The 22,919-nt window shown below is 36.8% G+C and overlaps 1 protein-coding gene across 6 annotated transcripts in view; it reads right to left on the bottom strand.

The window, feature by feature from the left end:
- LOC100732131 (zinc finger protein 92-like) overlaps positions 1-22,919 on the bottom strand; it is a 38,423-nt gene that overhangs the window by 8,099 nt on the left and 7,405 nt on the right. For 2 of the 6 annotated variants that reach the window (XM_013158278.3, XM_013158277.3), the window contains exons 4-5: positions 22,443-22,486; positions 16,615-16,645 (exon numbers count right to left, since the gene is read on the bottom strand). In XM_013158278.3, the coding sequence (XP_013013732.1) occupies positions 16,615-16,645; positions 22,443-22,486 (75 nt within the window). Of the gene's footprint in view, positions 1-6,424; positions 6,483-16,614; positions 16,646-19,534; positions 22,487-22,919 lie in introns of those variants that run through there. The other 4 variants (XM_063243426.1, XM_013158274.3, XM_063243417.1 and 1 more) reach the window with 4 other exon arrangements.

Raw genomic sequence — 22,919 nt, 5'->3', positions numbered from 1 at the left:
AAGTTAGGGCGATGGTTTAAAGAGAATGATCTTTAGTGACACAGTGCAGCCTCAGTAGACATTGGGAAACCAGGAAAACCGACCAAAAGCTGGATCTCTTGATTTTAGTGCCATCTCCAGCCAGATCTCCTCTATGAAAGGGAAGCGGAGGAGCCCTGGGTCTCTGCTCTTATGAGTCTATGCCAGGAACCTGGCCTGGGGAGCTCCTGTCACACCCCGTAGGCCTGCAGCATGTGACACAGGCGTCCCCACAGACCCCTGCTTCCAACCACCTTGCTGTTGGGGCCCTGCCCCTTCCCATGCCTGGTGTGGGACCCTGGATACCTGATGAGCACACTCCCACCCCCACCCCATTTCTGGAGCCAGCTGACAACGCTCTGTCCCCTGCTGTGTGCCTGCACCTCCATTTGTGCCAGCTCCTGCCAGCAATCATGACCCAGCAGGGCTGAGATTGGGAACTCAGCAAGCGCCCCACTTCAAACTGGGGCCTCTGTTCCCTTAAGGATGTGTTGGGGGGCTGGAGCCAAATCACAACACAGTTCCCTCCTCAGGGACAGATGTGTTGATGCACAGGAAGGCTTGGCCGTGTCTCTGAGCATCCTGTGAATTTAGGACAGTTTATTAAATCCAGCATAATTTGTTCTGACTGGGAGGGGCACTTCTATGGCAGCCTGTGTCAGGTCAGTCTATGGTCCCTCTCCACCCATGGGGACGTTTGTCCCTCAGCAGTGGCCTTGTGAGGGATCACATCAGCTGTGGCTTTTGGATTCTTCCAGCAGGGCCATGTGGGCGCAGCTCTGCGTGGGGCTGAGGGCTGTGGATAGGAGGAGGCCCTGGTGATAGCCCCATGCCTGGGGTTCAGTGCCACCTCTTATGTCGTTTGGGTCTCTCCTGTGTCCTCAGGTAAGCCATCAGCTTCAGAACAATGCTGGGCGTCCCCCTGCAGGACCTGTTGAGAAGTGGGGTGCTGTCCATGCAGAGTAGGAGCAAATGGCAGGACTGATCTCTGTTCAAGGCCAGAGATGTTTGCAGTCATGTGGAGCTGTGCTTCTGTTTCCTAGGTGAAGCAAAGCTGTCCTCACTGCTGGACGCACACGAGTGTGAGTGCCCACTGTGGGAAAGGGGAGCCTCTCTTCCCACTGGTGGGGACAGCCATGTCCTTGGTGGGTGGGGCTTCAGACTGGGTGAAACCTACTCCCTGCTTGCTGTGATGCCCTTGTGTGTGACAGGCAGTGAGTTAGATGGAAATATCACAGGCAGGCAGGGCTGGGCCCCGGAGGAGCCCCTGCAGAAACCCAGAGACCTCACAGCCTTAGATGACACAGACACTAAGATCTGCTGTGGGCCAGATCTCAGGACAAAAGCTCCAATAAGTACACCCACAACCTAAGGATAAGCATGAGGGATTGATATTCTGTGGATCAGCTGAGGAAGCCAGGAGTCCCCAGCCCAATCCCTGCAGGAAGAGTTGCTGCTCGAAGCGTGCCCGGTTGCTATGGGACTTGAAACCCAACCTTGATGTTCAGCACAGGGACTACCCAGGAGACTTTGCTGGTCATGCTTCAAATCTCTTATTGCCTAAGTCATTTTATATCACTTGCTGCCTTCACCGTGTTGAAGGTAATTGCTTTTTTTGTCCTTTACTCCTGAAACAAAGGCAATAATTGAGAAAACTGAAAACTCTTAGTTTTTAGTATCTCAATATTTAGGCAAACTTTTACTTTTTGAACCCTAATGAAATAACAAAATTATGTAAGTGAGAAGTCATCCTATAAGACTGGTAAATCAGACACTATCCCTTGAGCCTAGCCTGTTTCAGACTGCCGCGCCTAGCCATCGGTGTGCAGAGGAGGGGCTGGGCAGATCTGAGGTGCCTGCATCGGCCTCTCTGTGTGTCTGGAGGACTGTGGATATCTCAGCAAGCAGGGAGGGATCACAGGTTCCTGAGGCACCACAGCCTGTGGTGAGTGCTCAGCACAATCTGCCCAGAGCCCAGACTGTTTGGGTCCTTCCAGGCTTCCAGGTACAGTGAAGTGGAGAGGTGGGTTTGAGGCATCTACATCTGCCTCCACATCCCTGCTGCGATTGGGGAGCTGTAGAGCTTCCAAGGGGGAGGTGGGTTCACAGTGTCCCTGAGGCCCAGCTTGTCTGGAACTGTGGAGTTCAGAGAAGGCAGAGGAGGGCCATTGGTTCTGCAGGCCCAGTGGCTTGGGGTAGCGTGGTGCCAGAGTCTCTGTAGCTGCAAACATAGAAGGGGATTTTCAACAGATCCTGAGGAAGCTTTCAAATAACACTTGAAACACAGAAATATAGGAAAATGACAAAACGAAAGACCAAATTACAACCTCAAGCCTCCAGCCCATCTCATGAAACCCTAGGAGCAATGTATATAGAAGAAAATATATGCCATTCACCTCAAATATCGGACACAATAGCTACTGAAATTCACAAGCAACTCCAGAAAGCTTTAAAGAAATTCAAACTTGAAATAATCTCCCAGATAAAAGAAGAAATGATAAAAGAAATGAAAGAGATTCTGAATATATCTAAAGAAAACACAGATAAAAAATTGGAGGAACTAAACAAAAAGATAGACTTCCTAGACGAGCAATATAAGAAACAAACAGAATACATAATGCAGATGCACAGAGATACACAGGAAATAAAAAACTACACTGAAAGTTGTAAAAACCGCCTTAATGAAAGTGAAGATAGAATTTCAGACCTTGAAGACAGGATTGCAGCTAGTGAACAGGAAAGGGAAGATCTTTTAAAAATAACAAGGAATCAGGAAACAACAATTCAACAACTGCGAAACGATGCAAAGAAGAATAACATAAGAATGATAGGGATTAATGAAAAAGAAGGAGACAACATAAAGGATGTCAAGAGGATATTTAGAGAAGTAATAGCTGAAAATTTCCCAAGCATGAGATCAGAAACCGACATCAGGATCAGTGAAGCATATAGAACTCCAAATAGTCATAACCAAAATAAAACTACACCCAGACATATAATAATCACCATCCCAGAAATCCAACACAAGAATAGATTATTAAAAGCTGTCAGAGAGAAAAGACAGATCACTTATAAAGGAAAACCTATCAGAATCACAGCAGACAGCTCAGCACAAACAAATCAAGAAGAGCATGGAGTAAAGTATTCCAGATCCTAAAGCAAATGATTTCCAACCTAGACTGATATATCCTGCAAAACTATCATTCAAAATTGATGGTGGAATACAATATTTCCATGACAAAAAACAGCTGCAGAACTTCATGAACACCAAACCAACCCTGCTAAAAATATTGAAAGACAGTTTAGATACACAAAGGAAAAAACCACTAAGCAAAGCAAATAATTAAACAGAACAGAAAGATTAAGATGCAACAGCAGAGAGATAACATTCCAACAATAAACCAGCATTTAACAGTAATAACCATTAATGTAAATGGTCTCAATGCACCAGTCAAAAGAAACAGACTAGCAGAGTGGATCAAGAAACAAAATCCAACCATATGCTGTTTACAGGAAACCCATCTAACCCAGAAGGATACTCACAGACTGAAAGTCAAAGGATGGAAAACAATACTTCATGCAGCAGGAATCCAAAAAAAGGCAGGAGTAGCCATTCTGTTTGCAGACAATGTGAACTTTAAACCAACAATGACCATAAAGGACAAAGAAGGTCACTACATACTCGTAAGGGGAAAACTCCAAGAGGAAGAAATAACTATCTTAAATATATATGCACCAAACTCCAGAGCACCCAGTTATATAAAACAACTATTAACAGAAATGAAAACTCAAATTATCAGTAACACAATTGTAACAGGAGACCTTAATATGCCATTGACACCAAGGGACAGATCAACCGGACAGAAAATGAGCAAAGAAATAACAGAACTGAATCACACCTGTGAACAAATGGGTTTGATAGACATATACAGAATGTTCCACCCAACAACATCAGAATACACATTCTTCTCAGCAGTACATGGATCATTCTCTAAAATAGACCATATATTAGCTCACAGAACATATTTAAACAAGTGCAAAAGAGTTGAAATCATCCCTTGCATGTTATCGGATCATAGCACTCTGAAATTAGAAATTAATGATAAAAGATACTGCAAAAATCCCGCAAACACATGGAAACTGAATAACACACTCTTGAGTAATCAGTGGATCACAGAAGAAATTAAAGAAGAAATTAAACAATACCTAAAAGAAAATGAAAATGCAGATACAACATACCGGAATCTGTGGGATGCAATGAAAGCCATCCTGAGAGGAAAATTTATTGCACTGAGTTCCTACATCAAGAAACAGAATGAATACAAATAAATAACTTGATGCTACCCCTCAAACAGCTAGAAAAAGAAGAGCAAGTCAAGCCCAAAGCCAAAAGAAGACAGGAAATTATAAAAATCAGAGCAGAAATCAATGCAATAGAGAATAAGAAAACAATCCAAAGAATCAACGAATCAAAGAGTTGGTTCTTTGAAAGAATAAATAAAATCGATAAGCCCCTAGCCAACCTTACTTTAAAAAGGGAAGAAAACGCTCAAATTCATGCAATAAGAAATGAAAAAGGTGAAATTACTACAGACCCAATAGAAATACAGAAGATCTTCAACACCTATTTGGAAAACCTCTACTCTCAAAAGTTTGATAACACAGAAGAAATAGACAGATTCTTAAAAACATATGAAGTACCAAAGCTAGATCAAGAGGATGTAAAACTGTTGAATAACCCAATCTCTGTTAATGAAATTGAAAATGTAATTAAGTCCTTACCCACCAAGAAGAGCCCAGGCCCAGATGGATTCACTGCAGAATTCCACAAGAAATACAAAGAAAACCTAATGCCAACACTCCTCAAACTATTCAATGAAATTGAAAGGGAAGCAATCCTTCCTAAGTCATTCCTGGAAGCAAATATTACTCTAGTACCAAAACCTGAGAAAGACCCAACTAAAAAAGAGAACTATAGACCAATCTCCCTAATGAACACAGATGCAAAAATCCTCAATAAAATATTGGCAAATAGGATGCAGCAAATCATCAAGAAGATTATACACCATGACCAAGTGGGATTCATCCCAGGAATGCAAGGATGGTTCAACATACGCAAATCAATAAATGTAATCCAACATATCAATAAAGCCAAAAATAAGAATCACATGATCATTTCTATAGATGCAGAAAAAGCCTTCGATAAGGTCCAACATTTATTCATGATAAGAACTTTACAGAAAATTGGAATAGATGGTATTTACCTCAATATAATAAAGGTCATTTATGACAAACCAACAGCCAGCATCATACTAAATGGCCAAAAATTGAAATCCTTTACTTTAAAATCAGGCACAAGACAAGGGTGTCCTTTATCACCATTCCTATTTAATACAGTACTGGAAGTACTAGCCAGAGCAACTAGGCAAGAAAGAGAAATAAAAGGGGTAAAGATAGGAAAAGAAGAAGTTAAATTACATTGTTTGCAGATGACATGATACTCTACGTAGAAGACCCTCTAAACTCCATTGAAAGAGTCTTAGACACAATAAATAAATTCAGTAATGTGGCTGGATACAAAATCAATACTCAGAAATCATAGTATACACGAACAACAAAATCACAGAGAGGGAAATAAGAGAAAGTGCACTCTTCACATTAGCAAGCAAAAAAATGAAATATTTAGGAATTACTCTCACAAAAGAAGTGAAAGACTTATACAGTGAAAATTATAATACACTGAAAAAGGAAATTGAGGATGATCTCAGAAAATGGAAAGACATCCCTTGCTCACATGGATAGGAAGAACAAACATTGTGAAAATGGCCATTCTCCCAAAACTGTTGTACAGATTCAATGCAATCCCAATAGACATACCGTTAACATACCTTATATATATACAGAAATCACTCCTAATTTGAATTAAAATGATAGGAAATAATCAATAGCTACCATGGCATCTCGTTTTCTTCAGTGTAGTTGTCCATTCTATCAGATATACTAAAATCTATTCTTGTAAACCCTTTAGGTGAAGTTCTAGGCATATATAAGCATATACATGTACATCTATCATTTATGTATTAGAAGGAAAAACAAAACAACAAATAACTATATCTAAGAACCCAAAAAAATAACAATGTAGGTTTTCAAAACAATGTGGTAGGAACATAATAATTTTTGTGGTTTTGCATAGCTATCATCATAAGTCTTATTTGAATTACCAGATATAGTCATGCAAAACTGATCTAATCTTACAGATGTTATCTGTTTTGTTCCAAGAATTAACAGAATTAAAGTACAATCATCTTAGTAATCTTAAGTATATATATGAATTTTATCTTTTGTTTCTTTTCTTTGTTTTCTTTTTTTCCCTGAATTGTTTTTTCCTCTTTGAGCAGTTTCTTACCTTTTCACAATATTTATTGAGGATTTTATATCTTATTTACTTTTTCAGTTTCTTACACCTGGAAGAAAATACAATATTTACACACATGAATATGATTTCTTTCACTTGAGCGTACATGAGTACAGTCTCGCGTCATATCCATTTACTTATAAAAGCCTCAATGTTGTTTTTCTTTATAGCTGAGTAGTATTCCATTGTATAAAAATACCACATTTTTTATCCATTCATCAGTTGATGGGCATTTGGGTTGTTTCCAAGATTGAGCTATTACAAATTGTGTTGCTATAAACATGATGGACATATGTTACTGTGATATGATGTTTTCAGTTCTTCTGGGAATTTGCCCATAAGTGGAATGGCTTGGTCAAATGAGACCTCCAGTCCCAGTTTTTTGAGGAACCTCCAGACTAATTTCCATGGTGGTTGTACCAGTCTACATTCTCAGCCACAGAGTAGCCCTCCAGCATTTTTTTCTTGGTGGTTTTCTTGATTCTGGCCATTCTTTCTGGAGTGAGATGGAATCTCAGTGTGGTTTTAATTTGCATTTCTTTAATGACCAATGATGCTGGACATTTTTTCATGTATTTATTTGCCATTTGTTATTTCTTCATCTGAGAATCATGTATTCATCTCAGATGTCCATTTTTGGATTGGGTTTTTGAGTTTTGGGGATCTGATTTTTCATATGTTCTAGACAGAAGTCCTTTGTCTGAAAGACAGTTGACTAAGATTTTTCTCAGAATTCATTAGTTACCTTTTTACTCTGTTGGACATTTCTTCTGACATGCAAAAACTTTTAAATAATGTTGATATCCCAGTTATTGATTCTGGGAAGTATTTGATTTGCAATCTAATTTTTGTTCCTGAATTCTCACTGATCTACTTTGTCTTCCAGCAGACTTAGTGTTTCTGTTTTAATATTTGATCTTTTATCCATTTTGACATTAGTTTAGTACATGGTGATAGGCATGGGTCTAGTTTTAGTTTTTGGCACACAGAGAGCCAGTTTTTCCAGCACCATTTATTTAAAAGACTATCTTTCTTCCAGGGAATGTGTTTGACCTCTTTATTAAAGATAAAGTGGCTGGGTGTGTTTGTAGTGGTAGTTGTATCTTCTAATCTATTCCACTGATCTTCAGGTCTGTTTTTATTCCAGTCACCATGCTGATTTTATTACAGTAGCTTTGTAGTATAACTTCTAGTCAGGGATTGTGATACCTCCTGCTTTGTCTTTGTTGCCCAGAATTGCCTTTTCTGTCCTAGGTCTTTTCTGGTTCCAGATGAATTTTAGGAATGATTTCTCTATATCTGTGAGGTATGCTAGCAGTATTTTAATTGGAATTGCATTAAATGTGTAACAATTTTAGGAGAATGGCCATTTTCACAATGTTTATTCTTCCTATCCATGAGCAAGGACTGTCTTTCCACTTTCAGTGATCCTCTTCAATTTGTTTCTTTTTTTATATAGAGTATTGTAATTTTCAATGAAGAAACCTTTAACTTCCTTTGATAGATTGATTCCTAAGTACTTCAATTTTTGGATGGTACTGTGAAGGGTGTGGCTTCTCTTCTTTCTCTCTCAGTGATTTTGTTGTTTGTGTATAGGAATGCCATTGATTTTTTAAATTTGGTACTGGGGATCAAACCCATGACTGTGCACTCGCAAGGCAGGTACTTACGTCACTGAGCTAAATTCCCAGCCCCTGAAATGCTACTGATTTTTGAGTGTTGGCTTTGTATCCAGCTACACTATGGAATTCAGTTATGATACCTAGGAGTCTTTCAATGGAGTTTTGGGCTCTTTATTATGTAGAGTATCATGTCATCTGCAAGTAATGATAATTGAACTTCTTTTCCTATTCTTACTCCTTTTATTTCTTTCTCTTGTCTAATTGCTCTGGCTAGTATTTCCAACACCATATTAAATAGGAGTGGTGATAATGACATCCTTGTTTATACTTGACTTTAGAGTAAAAGCTGTCAGTTTTTGGCCATATAATATGATGCTGGGTGTTGGTTTGTCATAGATGGCTTTTACCATATCGAGGAAAAGAGCACCTATTCCCATTTTCTATTGGGTTATCAAGAATGAGTGATGGACCTTATCAAAAGCTTTTTCTGCATATAGAAATGATGTGATTCTTATCTTTGGCTCTACTTACATGGTGGATTACATTTATTGATTTGCATATGTTGAACCATACCTGCATTCCTGGGATAAATCTCACTTAGTCATCGTGTATGATCTTGATGACTTCCTGCATTTTGCCAGTACTTCATTGAGAATTTTTGAATCTATGTTCATTAGGGAGATTGGCCTGTAGCTCTCTTTTATGGTTTGGTCTGTCTCTAATTTAGGAAGTAGAGTGATACTTGGTTCCAGGAATGAGTTGCTTTCCTTTTAATTTCACTGAATAGTTTGAGGAGAGTTGGCATGCACTGTTCCTTGAATTTCTTATAGAATTCTGCAGTGAATCCATCAGGACTTGGGCTTTTATTTGTTGGTAAGGTTCAAATTACATTATCAATTTCATTAATTAAAATTATTCAGAAATTTTACATCTTCTTGATCCAGTTTGGGTAATTCATATGCATCTAAGAATCTGTCCATTTCCTCTGTGTCATCAAACCTATAAGAATAGAGGTTTGTGAAGTAGGTATTGATGATCTTCTGTATTCCCACAGGGTATATAGTGATTTCAACCCTTTCATTCTCTACTGCTTAAATTTGAGTTTTCTTCTTCCTTGTTAAAATAAGGTTGGCTAGGAGACTGTCAACTTTGTTTATTCTTTTAAAGAACCGCTCTTTGATTCATTAATTCTTTGTATTGCTTTCTTAGTCTCTATTGTGTTGCTGTCAACTCTGATCTTTACAATTTTGGGGGGGTTGCCTTGCTTTTCTTTTTCTAGATGTTTGAGGTATAGCATTAGGTTATTTGTTTGTCTTGTTTTCTTGATGTGGGAATTCACCATAATAAATTTTCCTTTAAGAACTGGTTTCACTGTATTCCATAGGTTCTTGGTAAGTTGTATTTGCATTGTCATTTGCTTGTAGACATTGTTTAACTTCTTGCTCAATTTCCTCTGTGACTTACTGATTGCTCAGGAGTGTATTATTTAATTTCTATGTGTTTATGGATTTCTTCAGTTTTTGTCATTAATTTCTAGTTTCATGGCACTATGATCTGATAACATGCATGGTACAATTTCAATTCTTTTGCACTTACTTAAGCATGTTCACTGGGCTAGTATATGGTCTATTTTAGAGAATATCCCATGTGCAGCTGAGAAGAATGTATATTCTGATGTTGTTGGGTGGAACACTCTGTATACGTCTATCTAGTCAATTTGCTCACAGGTGTGATTCAGTTTTATTTCTTTGCTGATTTTTTGTCTGGTTGATCTGTCCCTTTGTGTCAATGGTATGTTAAGGTCTCCCATTATAATTGTGCTATTGCTTATTTGATTTTTCATTTCTGTTAATATTTGTTTTATATTGCTGGGTGCTCCCAAATTTGGTGCATAGACATTTAAGGCTGTTATCTCTCCCTCTTAAAGTTTTCCCCTAACTAGTCTATAGTGACCTTCTTTTATCTCTTTGGATCATTCTTGGTTTGAAGTTCACATTGTAGGCAAACAGAATAACTACCCTTTCTTTTTTTTGGTGGATCCTGTTGCATGAAGTATTGTTTCCCATCCTTTGACTTTAGTCTATGAGTCTCCTTTTTTAGGTTAGATGGGTTTCTTATAGACAGCACATGGTTGGATATTGTTTCTTGATCCATTCTGCCAGTCTGTTTCTTTTAATTGGTGAATGGAGGCCATTTATGTTAATGATTATAATTGATAAATACTGATTTTTTGTCATGTTATCTTTCTGCTATTGGTTCTTTATCTTTCCCCTCTGTCTGTTTGCCTTGCTTAGTGGTTTTTTCCTATGTATATCTAGACTGTCTTTCAGTATTCTTTGCAGGATTGGCTTGGTGTTCATAAAGTTCTTCAGCTGTTCTTTGTCATGGAAGTATCTTTTTTCTCCATCCATTTTGAAGGACAGTTTTGCAGGGTACATCAGTCTAGGTTGAAAATCATTTTCCTTTAGGATCTGAAATACTTCACTCCATTCTCTTCTTGACTTCCTTGTTTGTGTGGAGAAGTCTGCTGTGATTCTGACAGGTTTTCCTTTATAGGTGATCTTTCGCCTCACTTTAAGAGCTTTTAATATTTTATTCTTATGTTGAATTTCTAGGATGCTAACTATTATATGTCTGCTTGTAGTTTTATGTTGGTTATGGCTATTTGGAGTTCTACATTCTTCACTTATCTGTATATCAGTTGTCATTCTCATGTTTGGGAAAATTTGTACTATTACTTCTGTAAATAGTCTTTTGATATCATTTGTGTTATCTTTTTCTTTATGCTTATCAATCTTATGTTGCTTTTCTTTACATCATCTTGCAATTGCTGAATTTTTATTTTCCCAATTCCTTGATATTTTTAAAAAGATCTTTCTTTTCCTGTTCACTAGTTGCAATCCTGTCTTCGAGGTCTGAAAATCTATATTCACTTTCATTGAGGCAGTTTTGCCAACTTTTAATGAACTTTTGATTTCCTGGGTATCTCTGAATCTGTTTCACGTATCCTATTGTTCATGCAAGGCTTCCATCTTTTCACACTGCTCCTCAATTTTTTTAACTATGTCTTCTTTAGATGTGTTCAGCATTTCTTTCATTACATTTATCATTTCTTCTTTTACCTGGGAGATTATTTCTTATCTGACTTATTTTACAGTTTCCCAGAGTCATTTCATTTCAGTTGCTACCATTTCAGGAGCTTCAAGTGTATGGCTTACACTTTGTCCTATGTCCATGTCTCCTAGGCTTGCTTGGGATGGGTTGGAGGTTTAAGATTGCATTTTGCTCTTTTGTTTCATCATTTTCCTATATTCGTTTAGGGAAGCTGAAGGCAAGGTCTCAGTTGTTTCTTAGGTTGAGAATATCTATCTCTACTGCAGGGAGTTTCCTCAGTTGAGTGGAGTTCATTAGACAGGTTTTACCAGGTTGCTCCCAGCCACTTAGGATCACTGGGCAGGACCTAACTAGACCAGGAAGGACCTTCCCAGGGGTCCTCTGGTGATGGGGGATGTTGGGTGGGGGCCTACCAGGCTCTGAGCCACGTGCCATGGCTGCAAAGCTGGATGGAGATCAGAGTGTGCTTTTGGCTCACAAGGCATGGCACATGAGACTCTTGGGGGTCACTGAATGGGACTAACTAGGCCAGGAGGGACCTTCCTGAGGGTCCTCCAGTGATGCAGGATACTGGACAGGGTCCTAGCAAGCTCAGAGTAATGTGCCAAGGCTGTACTGTCAGATGAAACTCACTGTGTGCACTTTTGGCTCCAGAACACTCAGGGGTCACTGGGTTACTTATTTGAGCTGCACTCTTTCTCCTTCATTCAAAGTTTAGCAAACTCTAACTCAGTATTAAAAAACTCTAACTCAGTATTAAAATAATATTTAAAAACTTTTAAAAAATATTAAAATAATATTTAAAAAACTCTAACTCAGTATTAAAAAACTCTAAACTCTAACTCAGTATTAAAAATGACATTGCACTTATGACCAACTCAATTTCAATTTCTGGTACTAACAAATCTTGTGTCATCCTTTGCTTGGAGTCCCATTGTTTTGAAGATTCATAATTTTCAAGTTTAGGGCATAGACTAAACAGTCTTATTTTTTTGGTAACATTTTTCAGCCTGAGAAACATTTCTTAAGATAACTCTGTAATGAAAAAGAACCTGACACACAAATTGATGCTGACTGTCAAAGTTAGAAATAAAGCTTCACTTAAATGAAAAGAAGAAAAGAAATGGAAAGGGGAAAAGGAACAAAAGCTAAGGTAAGCTAACAAATAATAAGCTTAGGGATCACAACTTTTTTGTCTACTAAGGTTACTTGCATGGATATGGGTATGGATTTCACTAAAAAAATGCATACACACTTCAGGATAAGAAAAAAATTATATGTTTTTATGCAAAATTTATTGTCACATCACAAAATTAATACATATAACCTTTGTCCTCTCCAGTTATGAGATGCTCACAGTAGTGGCCATTCCTTCTATACTTACCAGGATCATTCCCAAAATATTTGGCCCTAATATCTTGTGGTCTAGGGCTTACATGGCATATGCAAGCAGGGAATATAAAGGCAGAATGGCTTGTTAATTGGGGATTTGTTCTTATATTATGCACCAGCTGTTTCTAAGAAACAAAATTAACAGAAACTGTTACCCAAACTATTACCTGGGCAACAAATGAACTGAATTACAGTGACCAGGGTTGGGGGAGCATCTTCTGCTATAAAAGTACTACATAGATAGCCCTGATCAATGTGTCCATTGAGATTGCTGCACATGTATTTTTGAGTTTCTGCTCTAAGGACCAGCAGTGTAGTGGGTATTCTTTGATATGGGATATTAATGCAGAATTCAAGACCAGACCAAATGGTGACATGGCACCAGAGACTTTAGAAGATAGCTTTATTACATGAGTTGGCTGATGGGAATCTCAGTTCCAAATCATCAGCAGTGATTGAAATTTTCAATCATTCATATGTTTCCAAAAGGAAGTACAAAAGGCAGCAAACATAATATCCTATGGCTGGCCACACGTCTTTGTCATTAATTGCTAAGGAGAATTTACTCTTAGCAAGTAAATGAGGTTATTATCATACAACATAGAGAAAGAATCCACCATTATTTGATACTAGGCAGAGATGTCCTTGCAGTGCTAACTCTCTGGAAGTGAGAAGCATGAGAAACATTTCTTTCTCACTGAGTTACACTTTGTCAGTGAGCACAAGAGCTAAGTTCTCTAGGGGAAGAATGATGAGAAGATGAAGAAAATAAAGATAGAAACAGAAAGCTGTGGTCAGGGGGAGCCCTTGTCCCTATAGGAGAAAGAGACTGCTCAACCACCACAATGCATTTATCTGTACACTTGTCATCCCACACTTGTTTAATCAGCTTGCTTCATACACTCCATGTTCTCCCGTATTCTTGAGGCTGGAATACCTTTTCACCTCCAGCACTCCATGCCCTCAGGGCATTTCTCAAGTGCTTCATGTACTCAGGGCACTCCTGTACAGGCACTGAAGCTTTTGGCTCCACATGTGTGAATGACCACTAGCTCAGTGGCTCCCGTCTCCCTCTTCTCTGTACTGATAGTTGACCCAGTTGAATATGGAGGAGCTGTATTTGAATGGCTCTGCAGACAACTTTCTTTCTTATGGTTACACTTTTCTGCTGGATGTTTAAGATCAGCTTAAAATGAGACCTATACCACTCAAAATCTATTTCTTGCTATCTCTCAAGGTCAGTTAAGTCTCCTCAGAAATTATCCAGGAACCAATCACAGCACCTCTTATCCTGTCTGTCAGCCATTTGGATGAGTCATGACCATTGCTTGGCCAAGTCTTACTCCAGGGTCTGAGTTCCTTCTGACCTCTAGCCCTGTGTACCCTCTATTCCACCTTCCTTGCCTTCAGCTGCCCTATTTGGGGGAATGTCTTCCTACAACCACCCTATGAGTTGGGTGCAGTCCCAGGCAGCTCCAGCTCACAGCTGCATCTCAACCTCTGTGGGAAGAGCTCTGGGAGTCCCAGCTTCAGGTAAGAGTTCACTGTGAAGGAGCTGTGGTGTGCTGGTTTTCCCTGGTCTCACCCCTCCCACCAGCATACTTGATGGATATCAATGCTGTAAATGTTTGTGGTACTGGGTTTTAAACTCACAATTTAACTGCTGAGGTCAATGCTCCTTCATGATTAAATGTGAAATTTCTAATATGTTCCCATATAGCCATCCTCATGACAATTGGTGGTAAATGCCATGAGAATCTAAAGACAGGTTTAACATTTTTCAAGTGACTCAGCCCTCAAGTGCTTAACAGGCATGCAGTAAACTGTGTTACATGAGTTACATAGAGAAGTGGGAAAAAACTGAGCATCTAGTAACAAACTGTGCAAGTTAGGACCTTCCACAGAGTTTAAATGCTGAGAAAAATAGAGGTGGTGATAATATATTAGCAGAGGCAGGACAAAATGTTCCTGCTAATGAATCCTTCCAGAAAGGACTTAATGCTGAATGAACTATGTGAAACTCACAGAACTTGAGCATCTAAATAGACATGATTTATTAGGAGTGGAAATGGAAAGGGGTGTCATGTAGCCCTTGGACTGTTTATAGACATAGTTCAAAAAATGGAAATGTTGATCAAACCAGAAATACTGCACTGGGGTAAAACCCTAAATGGGAAGTCTAGGGAGCAGATGAATCTTAAGGATAGTTTTTGTTGCTTTATGTAGTGAGATCCAAACAGGAGAAAAAGTGGGTGAATAGATGAGGGTGGTAAAATCTACACCTACAACAGAAAAGATCTTCCACTAAAGTCAGATTTTTCTTTGTGTGAAAACCAACTGTATCCTGGCACAATCTGAGAGTGGGTCAAAGACCACAGGCTCTATGGAAGGAGAAGTTAATAAAAGATAAACATGTCTCTTGTTTCTGCTGATTAGTTAACCTAATCTTTTTTGAGGAAAACCTGTAAATTAGGAATGTGGCCTTGTACGTTTAAATATTGTTGGATATGATCATCTAAGTTTAGTAGGAAGAAAGTTTCCCAGGATACAAAAAGATCACACGATATTGATGTTTTTGTTGGACAGAGAGAGAATTAAACTTGGAGCTTTTTCTCTGAATTACATATCCCACACTTTGTATTATTTTGTTTTTTAAATTTGAGATCAGGTCTCTCTAAATTGTCCAGGGTGCAGTGAAATTCTGATCTTGTTTAGCCTCTTGCAGTTCCAAGAATATAAGCATGTACCAATATGCCTAGCCAAGACAGGGGTTCTTTTATCACCACTATTAACCATGATTACAATGTTCAGTTACATGAAACTTCAGTGAGGCATGTTATCCTAGCAGTTTGGGACTCTGAGGCAGGAAGACTGCAATATCAAAGTCAACCTTCACAATGGAGCAAGATCCAGATAACAAAGTATAATAATGGTGCTGTATATCTAGTGTGAAGTAACTTGCATAACATGCACAAAGTCCTAAATTTAATCTTCAGTACTGAAGAATAAGTGATTAATATTCAATGGAAAATTTGCTGTAGTATTTGAATTTTCTTCTACTTGCACATTAATGTTGTACATTGTATGGTTGTATGAGACAGCTCAAGATACTAGCCAGCAACAACAAGTCACAGTTCCATTTGTGACAGGACACCAAGTGAAAAGAACTAAAATTTGGCTCTGGAATATGAAATCTACAAAGTATTTTTCTGTGTTGGGACACTCTGTTAGTCATGTTCTCCTGACAAGTTGCAAAGGGGCATGTTATGAGTACTGTTTGTAATAAAAGAGCATAGCTCTGGATTTTGGTTTGGTTTGATTTGGTTTATTTTTTATATTGCAGAAAAGTGTACCACTCCAAACTGTCCAGCTTACTTTACTAAGACAAGGTCACAGGAAAGAAATTGTCAATAAACAGACATAAGGCTAAGGGTATAGCCACACTTATCAAGCATGTATAATGTTGAATGCTGACTCTGGGAACAATTCTAGCTCCTTTTTTCTTGGAGAAAATATTTGACTTTGTACTTCACACTATTTTGTTGGCCCACTGCCTCTTCCTTGCACTTCATGGAGTTAAGTCTTATCTGTCGGCAACTGTCATATCCAAGCCTTGAGCCTGTTTTTCCTTTGCAGTGACTTGTATCTTTCTAGGGAAAGAGATCAGCCTTTGCAATATGTTGCACATGTGATGGAGCTTGCAGTCCATGAAATTAACTCATATTCTTGTACAACATAGAAGGCCCTGGGAATGGCCTATCGAGAAGAGCAGTTAGTAAGCACAGAGCTTCAGTTCAAGCCACCTGTTAGTCTGACCCCTAGACTTCCCAGTGCATGTCTTAGCTAGCAAGGACTGGACCCTTTTCTGGTTTTCACTCTAGTGTCATGAGAAAGGTAACTAAAAGGGGAAGAGAGACAGACACAGAGACAGAGAGAGACAGAGACAGAACAGACTGGGAGTTATTTGGGGAGTCCCTCAGCTTAGGTTTGGGGTGCAGAGGTAGAAAGATGGTAGTTCTTAGGATCTTCTTTTGCCCTCTCAGGGTTCCTTACCTTTGAGGAGCTTATGTGTCCACTGCACCTGCTAAGTTAAGAGAATTTCAGCCACTGTGAATTGACACTTCAGAAAACGTGGAGCGGTAAACTAACACCTTATTTATTTTTCCCCAATTATGAGAAAGCATGTTTTTCAAGTTCTATCAGTGATGTAAATGCCACAGTAAACATTCTTAGTACCTAGAAACAAATCTGTGAAGCCATTTCAACTCTGATACACAGTATCCCTATTAACATCACCAGTAGGCAATAATTCCTATTTCTCATAGTCACCAAAGTATTCCCAACTTGATGAATTTTATAGATATTGAGACTCATTTCCATTTTTTAATATTTTTTGTTATATCTTCATTTTTCTTTCCTGTGTAAACCCTGCTATGAATTTTATGCTTACATGTGTTCATATTGTGATGAGGATAGTTTTTCCCCCCCCAAATCCATTTTATTTCAAGGAGAAAATGAAAAATAAAAAAATTTCAAAACATATCAATCAGGGGGCAACAATGGTACATACATTGCACATTGTCAGAGGATATTTTTTTTTCTTTGTCTTTTTCCTTTTTATCGGTACCAGGGATCGAACTCACGACTGCCTGCTTGCAAGGCAGGCGCTTATGCTGCTGAGCTAAATCCCCAGCCCCAGAGGATACTTTTAATTAAATGTTTTTCTGTTTCTTGGCTATTTCTAGAGAATGAAAATACTTTCTGCAATTTTTCATCAACAGATTAGTGTGATCAAGCATTTTCTCTTATGAACAGAATTCCTAAAGCTTATTCTTTCTTCTGTTCAGTCACCATAACACTTTGCTTTACAAATGTATATCTGAAGTTTTTTCCACTCCTAGATCAGAAAGTCATTTTCCATAACTTCTTCCAAAACTCACATTATCATATTTAATATTTTTGTCATATATCTAAAGAGTGCATATATGATTTTTTGTTATATAAAAATGAGGTTTACTTAGCCCATAAAATGTACAACTCATCACCATATAAATTATTCCTTCTCTCTGTACTGCCAGCCATAGAAAATCTCAATTTGGAAGAAGGCAGAAGTGTTTCTTGAAATTTCTCGTAAGTCTAGTGAGCCTACATTTTGTCTGATGTTCAGACTTAAATGACTGTAACTATAATGCTTCCTGAAAAACAAAAGGATACTTCACTTCATTTTTGAGGCTTGAAAAATCCTCTGCTTTTTCAAAGATTGTGTAAGATTTTGTTATATTCCTAGTTGAATCATTATGATAAATGTAGCAGTACTAAGGATATACTCTGAAGTATTTTTAGTATTTATAGACACTGTATTTATTTATAGTAAGAAAGAAGCAGTGGGAAAACCAATTATATCATCAAATCTAAGCCTGTACCTTATTCTCCACAATTGCAGATCAGCCGCCAATTGTTTTCTTTTTGTTTTTTGAGACAGCATCTCACTGTACTGTAAGCCTGTACCTTATTCTCCACAATTGCAGATCAGCCGCCAATTGTTTTCTTTTTGTTTTTTGAGGCAGCATCTCACTGTACTGTTCACATATGTCCTGAATTTCCTCTGTAATCTGGCTATCAAATTTTAATGTGTAGCATTATTAAAATATTGATTTTTAAAGAATTTGTTTATATTTCAGAGACATAGATACAACTGTTTGTCACGGTATGAACATTGCTAGGATTTCATAGAAGTCTTTCTTTGCAATGATATGTGAGGAATATTTTCTTCTATAAAACAAAATATTGGCATTAATCGAGAGAAGCTGAGTAGAATATCCATTATCTGCTTTTAAAACCAACATTGGAAATGTTAACAAAAATTTATAGGACTTCCAACTTCTAATTAAATGTATTTTTAAAATGAAACAGTTGTTTCCCTAAAATGTTCATCATATTCATATCATAATTAGATCACTGCATTCTAGATTCTATTAATATCAAGACACTTTTTTCTACTTGAATTTTAGCTGATAGTGTTCTTAAATCTAAACAAATGACCTTTTGGCTTCTATGTATTCAGTGTATAGAAAACCTTGAGAACAAGTTTTTGAGAGCTGTTTTTTATAGTATGTGTTATAAAAGGGAATCACTTACCTTTATTATATTGGCATGGTTTTATAGATTATTAAAACTTTGAGAAACACTAAATTTTTTTCAGTGATATTCTCTGGCAGGATAGGTGTTCTGGTCATTGTTCTAAAATGTTACATCTTCATAATATTATCATTTGTGGGCAGTGATTTCAACTCTTCTACTTCAATGGTTATACCATTTGTCTTTCTCACCTTACAACACCATGCATGAACTTTGGTTTCATGTGACAGAACTGTGAAGAATGTGATTACCTTTGACTGGTATCTGTGTAAAAAAATTGATTTAGTGTGTCTCCACTCAGTGTTCCATGTGTAAGATTTATGGTACATGTGCTGTGCTATATCTAGTTGTAGGTTCCTTGTGATTTTTAAAAATTAAAATCCTTTAAGAAATAATAATGAATAGAAACTAAGAATTATGTATTTTTCCAGATTCAAAAGATCATGTGAGTTTATTCTTTGTTGATTTAGATTTCTGATGCTTAATCATCTTTATCTTTGATGAAATTTTCACTTATGATAAAGTGGCTGTGTATGTTAAGCATCTGTGTGTGGATGCACGCTTATTACTTCAGATTAAGTCTAGAGGATCACACAGAGTAGGAACTTATGCTACCCTTTAGCTTTGTGCTAAGATGAGATACTATTTTCTAATAAATCCTTTCATTGGACTAAGTAATGTTTTATACTGGATTTAAAAAGTACGAGGGGGCTATAATTACTGTTTCTGGTAAACATACTCCCTAGTTTCAGATAGAGATTGCATTAACTTGAGGAAATTAACCTACAAATGTTTCTTACCCTTTTGTAGACATGAATAAGCACACCTAAGCATATCATTTTTAAGATAATCACTGTATTACTATGTTTTCTATGCATAACAAATATATTCACCATGAGGATTTAATATAGACAAATACAGATATGTATCTCACATCTTGATCAATATCTTAAAGTTTCCATGAAACACTTATAATATGATAGAAATATAAATTTACAAAAGAAAGTATTTTGATGACCAGTTCAGCTGCTTGCCATTTATTAGATTCTCCAATATTTTTCTTCATATACCATGTTTGAAAATTTATATTCAATATTCTGATTTGATTGGATTTATTCTGTTTTTTTTTTATTTGATTTTGCTATACCTGGTGAAATGGACTAGTATTGAAAGATAACAAGAAATACTATCTCAGCAATTGTTTTCTGAATATCCTGCTTAGAAGTTCTATACCAATTTTGCTGCTTTATTTTGACTGGCTTTGTTCTGTTCTGTTTTGTTTTGTTGGATGTTGCTATCTCTAAGATAAAAATTTAAAGTATTTTTCACAGTAATTATAAATAGAGAAAACAATACATTTATGATTGAACAATATATTTATACATTTATGACTGAAAAAATTGACATCCAAATTATCTCAAGTTCAATGACCTTAGGAAAAGGATTCTTAAAAATATCATTTTTCTATTTGTCCAATAGTATATTGTTACCATCTGATTCCTAAAAACTTAAGATGGAAGAATTTAATGTCTATGGTAAAATAACATACTTGCGACTTAACACATCATAAAATACTTTTCAGTCACAAAAAAAATTAAGAAATAAATCCAAATTTATAACATGTTTTCTGTAAAAAAAAAAAAACTCTTAATTGACTAAAAGCAGTTTTTCTGATACAATGACCAATATCAGAGTCTTTCATTACCTAATTTTCAAAATTGAGGATATTTAATAGATAAGAATGATGAAAAGCTTTAAGTTTTGATGAAATGATATGATGCAATCTTTGCTTTGTAAGTTTTCTTTCAAGTGTAAATTTTTACATATTAAGATGTGAAGAACAGGCTTAGTTAGAAGCTTTACCTTGATGAGACTTTGATCTAAAATGAATATGTTGATAATGTCTAAGATTTGCATATTGAGTAAATACTTTGTCACATTACTTACATTTTTAAGGCTTTTCTCTACTATAAATTCTTTAGTGTTCAGCAAGGGTTAAGCTTTGATCAAATTCAATGCCACATTCTTTATATTTCTAGGATTCCTTTCCAACATATATTACTGGGTTCTGAGTAAGAGATGAGCTTCAAAGGCTCACTCTTTGTATTGTATGAATTTGTTCTATTATGAATTGTCTGATGTTCATTGAGTGTTGAACTTCTATCAAAGGCTCTGTCACAGTGTTTACATTTGTAGGGTCTCACGCCAGTATGAATTCTTTGGTGCTGAGTAAAGGCTGAGCTTTGATGAAAGGCTTTGCCACATTCTTTACATTTGTAAGGTCTCTCTCCAGTGTGTCTTCTCTTGTGTAAAGTAAGATTTGAACTTCCAGCAAATGCTTTGCCACATTCTTTACATTTGTAGGGTTTCTCTCCAGTATGAATTCTCTGGTGTCTAGTAAGATTTGAACTTTGATGAAAGGCTTTCCTACATTCTTTACATTTGTAGGGTTTCTCTCCAGCATGAATTCTCTGGTGTTCAGTAAGAGTTGAGCGATATTTAAAGGCTTTGCCACATTCTTTGCACTCATAGGGTTTCTCTGCAGTATGGACTCTCTGATGTCTGGTAAGATTAGAGCTCTGATTAAAGGCTTTGTTACATTCTTTACATTTGTAAGGTTTCTCTCCCGTATGAATTAGCTGGTGTTGAGTAAGAGTTGAGCAAAATTTAAAGGCTCTGCCACACACTTTACATTTGTAAGGATTCTCCTCTCTATCAACTGTCTCATCTTGAGAAGGAGCTGTGTTTTGAATAAAATCTTGGCAGAACTCTTTACATTTGTAGGCTTCCTCTTCAGTTTCAATGTCCTGGTGTTGAGTAAGAGCTGAAGTTTTGGTAAAGACTGGGTCACATCCTTTACATCTGTAACGTTTCTCTACAGTATCAATTGTCTGCTGTTGAATATGGATACTTTGATGGACAGCAAGTTTTGAGCACTGATCAAAGACTTCCCCACATGTCTCACATTTATAAATATTCTGCAGAAAATGAATACATTGATGTTTACCAGGATTTGAGCCATGTGCAAAGTATTCACGAACTTTATTACACTGATGAATTTTCTGTCCAATATAAATATCCCGGTAATTTTGTGGGTTCAAGTCCTCACTAAAGACCTGTCCTTGTTCATTACATATATCAAGAGTTTTCCAATTATCTATACCTAGATTTTGATTAAGCATTAGTGGAGGGGTAAACAATGTCCCATATTTGTCAAAATGGTTTACTATAGCAGAAGAAAGACCTATTTTTTGAAGGAAAAATAATGTATGTTTCATAAAGAAAATCTCTAAATGATCATATCTAGACGTCTGCTTGTCTTTGTTAAGTCTCTTATCTCCAGAAATGTTTGAAAGGAAATTTAATCCAGCGTCAACAAATTTCAATTTTTTCAAGTAACTGAGTGAATCACAGACTAGACATATGTTTAGATTTTTAAAATTTTCTTTGTAAGAAAAGCTATGTTTCATAATTTGATTTAAATGTTTAATTATGGAATCACATGGATCATTGAAAGTAAGTGGTATAATTTGATATATTTTCTTAGATGATATATATTTTTGATCACTGTCATCAGTGAAGCTTCTGTTGATTTTAGCTATCCACCACTGCTTATGTCCATTACAAAATAATTTTGATCTTTCACACTTATCAATACTTTCCCATTCTTTTCTAAGCTGTAAATTTCTACGGTCACAATTTTTGTATCTTTGATTTTCCACTTTATGGAAGGAACAATGTACCTCTGGCTCTGATGAAAATCCTGGGATATGATGAGAAGTCATACCTGAAAAAGCGAAAATAATCATTATTCCAGGTACTAAACTTAGGTCAACAGTTTTACAAATCTAATCATTAATATAAAGTGGAATACTTTGTTAGTGCAGTACAGAGCACTGTTAAATACACTATTTGAACATTATTCTACATAACGACATTTGTCACATCATACTCTGATGACCATGCATTTTATTTCACTGATAGTAGGATAAAATTTTCACATAATAACCATCATGGTCATTCATGAAGTACCCTTTAGGAGAATTTTAATGAATAAAACAATGGTCAACTTCGTTAACAAAATTTCTGATTTCATAAATATATTCCATTTGATTAGCATCAATAGTAATACATCCTCTAACTGGTAAAAGTAAGAAACTTTGTCCTGGAGAAAAATGAAGGGGAAATCACCAGCGGGATAGAAAGAGACTATGAGGATT

Source organism: Cavia porcellus, unplaced genomic scaffold (genome assembly GCF_034190915.1).
Source record: "Cavia porcellus strain 051 isolate PalLab524CR breed Dunkin Hartley unplaced genomic scaffold, mCavPor4.1 scaffold_2, whole genome shotgun sequence".
Lineage (NCBI taxonomy): Eukaryota > Metazoa > Chordata > Mammalia > Rodentia > Caviidae > Cavia > Cavia porcellus.
The sequence above is the reverse complement of the archived record's forward strand: the minus strand, read 5'-3'. Positions and strand labels throughout refer to the sequence as shown.